General features: G+C 34.9%; 1 protein-coding gene across 1 annotated transcript in view; it reads left to right on the forward strand.

Annotated features, from left to right (window-relative positions):
• Positions 1 to 1,351: 1,351 nt before the first annotated feature.
• Positions 1,352 to 4,183, forward strand: part of LOC106469840 (tyrosine-protein kinase Src42A-like) — a 49,566-nt gene continuing 46,734 nt past the window's right edge. Inside the window, exon 1 of the mRNA XM_013930351.2 lies at positions 1,352 to 2,028. Coding sequence (XP_013785805.1) covers positions 1,583 to 2,028 — 446 coding nt within the window. The 5' untranslated portion in view covers positions 1,352 to 1,582. The remainder of the gene's footprint in view (positions 2,029 to 4,183) is intronic.

Raw genomic sequence — 4,183 nt, forward strand, 5'->3', positions numbered from 1 at the left:
TTTCTTCGGTAAGAGTTTTAACGGAAAATTAACTAACGAACGGAGACGTGACAATATATATTGTTGTAATTTATTTTCGTGCATTGGTCATCAAGAGGTATGTGCTACCCTTTTCTCATTTTAAAGTGATAGCTTTGATGGAAGGCAATTAGTTTCCACTACCTGACTCGTGGGCTACTCTAATCGAATAGTGGGATGTGACCGTCACTCTTATAACATACCTACCACCCCAGAAAGCGAGGAGTATTTTCTTTTTTTAATGACGGTAACGGGGCGGGAACTTAGGAATCTCAGTTTGGCACGCTAACCAAGGGGCTGCGTTCGGTCCTTCATTAACGAAAGTTTATAAATTAAACACTGTTACTCAGTGCATCAACATTTTATAACATTATGTTTTTGTTGATACGCGTTTTGAAGGTTCACAATAATGTATCAGTTACACTAGTTTATCATCAAGGGGGTCGTGTATGAATATAGTCGTTAGCGTGCCGGACTGTGGGGCTCAGATTCTATTGACCATGTTCCATTATCGCAAAAAAAAAAGAAAAAGCTATCCGCTCTTTGTAGCCATGGGCACGTTTAATTCATAGAGATTATCAAATCCCACGATTTAGTCTAACAAGAGTAGTCTAAGAGTTAGCGGTGGATGGTATGACTAGGTATCTCCCCTCTAGTCTTTTACTCCAAAATTAGGGACGGCTAGCATAGTCAGCCATCGAGCAGCTTTGCACATTTATCCCACAAACATTTATCATCAAGGTATAAGGATTGTCTATTTGTAACAAACATGACTTTTGCTAGTAATTCCATCCAACTCAACAATTAAAAATGACCAATTATTCTTGTCGATAAATGAAATCATAAGGAACCTTATCGTATAATATTTTTCAACTGATAAGTGTTCAAGATATCACCTAAAAATAAACCCAAGATGGATTAATAACAGTATATATCCAACCTTAAAAACACTTCAAAGATATATGGTTCACATATTTAGTTAACAAAAAATAAACTACCAGTTCATGTTTAATAAAGATGATAAAACTAACGAAAATAGTGTGTCAGGAGTATTATATTCGCGCGTGTAGTCTCATCGTAACTGATCAAACCGCCATGTGCTAAAATTTACTCAGCGTATGTATACAAAATAAATCATGCCACTGTAATGTAAAACAGTGTGACCTTTATTGTAACGTTCTAGTTTTGTCGTTTTAAACTGTAAATAATAGTTATTTACAAATCATTATTTTCAATTTTAAAATGCAAAACATGGAACTGAATTAGATTTTATGTACTAATTTTCTGTAGCGCATGTCTTATTTTGCAGTTCCGTTTGATGGCAAATGTGCACGCCTAAGGAGGAGTTCTACGTGAAAGCAGACAGAATCTGTCGAAAATTGTGATCGCGGAGAAGTAAAAATAGGGAATGTTTAGTCGAAATATATTTTGAGTGGTAGTAAATTAAGCTTAACACAATGCAGTGGTATACGCGAAGAAAATGTTCGTCTTTGTATTTAAAAAATGCTTGTAATTTTGGTTTGTTTCACATTTAATTTTACAACAAAAAACAGAAGCGATAACCATGGGAAACTGCTTGAATCGGTCAGAGAATAAAAATGTCAAAAAGGGGGAGACGCATACGGGCCAAGCTCTGGTGGTAGAGAGAAATGAAACAATTTCTCCTACACCTAATTCAGCTCTTATAGTCGTACAGACTCATGAACCATCCAGTATAAGACCAACTCATCACGATCTTTTAAATTTAAAAGGAAATGGGCCAACACTGCCGACAGCCATATCAGAAACGGGCAGTATTTCAGGCTCCACTGGCACTGCTAAAATGTTTGTTGCATTATATGATTATGATGCCCGAACGGATGAAGATCTAAGTTTTAAGAAAGGCGAGCATTTGGAAATATTAAACGACACTCAAGGAGATTGGTGGTTTGCAAGGTCAAAGGCCACTAAGAAAGAAGGCTACATCCCTTCCAACTATGTTGCCAAACTTAAATCTATTGAAGCAGAGCCGTAAGTTGTTAGGTTATTAATGAAATATTTAGTATTTCTTTTTTTTTTCATTTCACTAATGACTAATAACGGATCTATGATACTTTGATTAGCCATGTTTATGAACCTAATCTCCTCTATGACATTAGATCTTCTGTTTTTTTTAATTCTACATAGTTAAACAGTGACCTTGAAAGAATTTCCTACTTTCAAAATTACATCCACACTATTACACATTTAGTCTAATGTCATGAAACACTTCAAATTTCCCATTGAACTTTCATTGCCATTTCTGTGAGTGTGACTGTGTTGTGTGAGTATCATACCTGTCATAGCATCAATAAATCATATGTATAATGTAATTCAATAGTAAATATTTGAATATTTATTATGTATTTATGTAGGGAATGTTGTTTTTCCCCCATAATATAGAGACATTTCATGCTCTTCCATAAATCATTTCCTTTGTTACAATTTTTAGAAGTTTCATATTGCATTTGATCAAAAAAATTAATATAATGCTATTTCAGTACAAGTGAAATAAAATACAATGAGTGGATGTGTCATAAATTCTTATGTAAAGTTTGGAAAATTGTGGAATAGTAAATTTTCCTGTATTTTGTTAGCTCTTTACATAGATACATTACAGTGTTGAATGAATCAGAGTTCTAAAGAAAGAAGGGCATATTATTAATTTATTATACAATATTTTAAACTTGGATGGTAACATCATATAAAGCATTGACCAAAAAAAATGGTCATAAATATAATAGTTGATGAAAAGCATTAAACAGGTTATTTGAGTTTTGAGTATTCTAGCTATAGTAATGTCATTAGCATCCATGACTTCATTTTTTATTTTTTTTAATCAAATGTAATGTGATCTTGTATACGCAACAACAGTGTGTGCAGTGCGAGAGAAATTCATATGGATGGTGAAACATGCCAGGACCTCAATGAAGACATTTGGACATTTCTATGATGTGGAGAGCAATAGATTGGTTAAGAGCTTGTCAAACACAACAACTATTTAAGCAATTAAAAGCAGCAACTGAATGAAAAGTTAGATATGAATAGTTAGAAAGGGGCTTTATAAGGTTAATGTTTATGATAGGTATATAATAGTGCATGTTCCTCTAGACACATCTCCAAAAACAACATTATTTGAACTCCACCAAAAACCTTTAGTTTTTGGTGGAGTTCAAAATATGGATCGTTGAAACATATATATGTCCAAATGCATTGTTCACAGATGAATTTCATTCACATTGCTGCCAGACACAGGATATGTATGCATTTGGAGATTTGCTGGGACCAGATCCAATCCCAAATTCACAGACAGAAAAACTCGTATGGCAGTGGAGACATGATGAACTGGGCAGGGATTACTATTGGTCAGCATAATAACTGGATTTGAATGCAATTGAACATGTATGGGAGGCTCTGTGAAGTCTTATCATCATGTGATTCGCCTCCAAGTAGCATAGGTGAACTAGAAGCATTTATGATGGAGAGACGGGCTGTATTACCCCAGCTGCTTATTGAATCACTCATTTTAAATGTACTACATCAACGTACATCTTGCAGTAACATTACATTAGAGGGACAAAAAGTGTGTGTCTGTGTGGGGAGCTTGGTCCAACATGGTTGTTCTATTCATTTTCTCAAATGTCCATCTGCCTGTATTCATTCTTTGCTCCCCAGGTACTCATCAAGCCCCTTTTTTGAATTCTACCAATCCCATTGCATCAACCATGTCTGAAGGTAATCTAGTCCAAGAGATTGACCACTCTGTTTGTAAAAAAAAATATTATCTAATTTGCAGATCATTTTTATGCTGCCAAGGCTATGACTACCATTAAGCATCAAAAAACATTGTGCGTTAATCCTGTCTGTTCATTATTGTTTTGAACATTTCAATTGGATTCCCTCTAACTGTTCTTTCTTTTCTCAAGATAAAATAATTCTAATGACCTGAACCTGTCCATAAATATGACAGCTCCTCTATTCCAGAAACCATCATAGTAGCACTCCTTTCAACAACTCAGTATCCTTAAAATAGTGAGCCCAAGACTGGACACGGTACTCTAAATGAGGCCTAACCTGACACACACACACACACACACACACACACACACACACACACACACACACACACACACATATATATAATAAA

The sequence above is a fragment of the Limulus polyphemus genome, unplaced genomic scaffold (genome assembly GCF_000517525.1).
Source record: "Limulus polyphemus unplaced genomic scaffold, Limulus_polyphemus-2.1.2 Scaffold3678, whole genome shotgun sequence".
NCBI classification, from domain to species: Eukaryota; Metazoa; Arthropoda; class Merostomata; order Xiphosura; family Limulidae; genus Limulus; species Limulus polyphemus.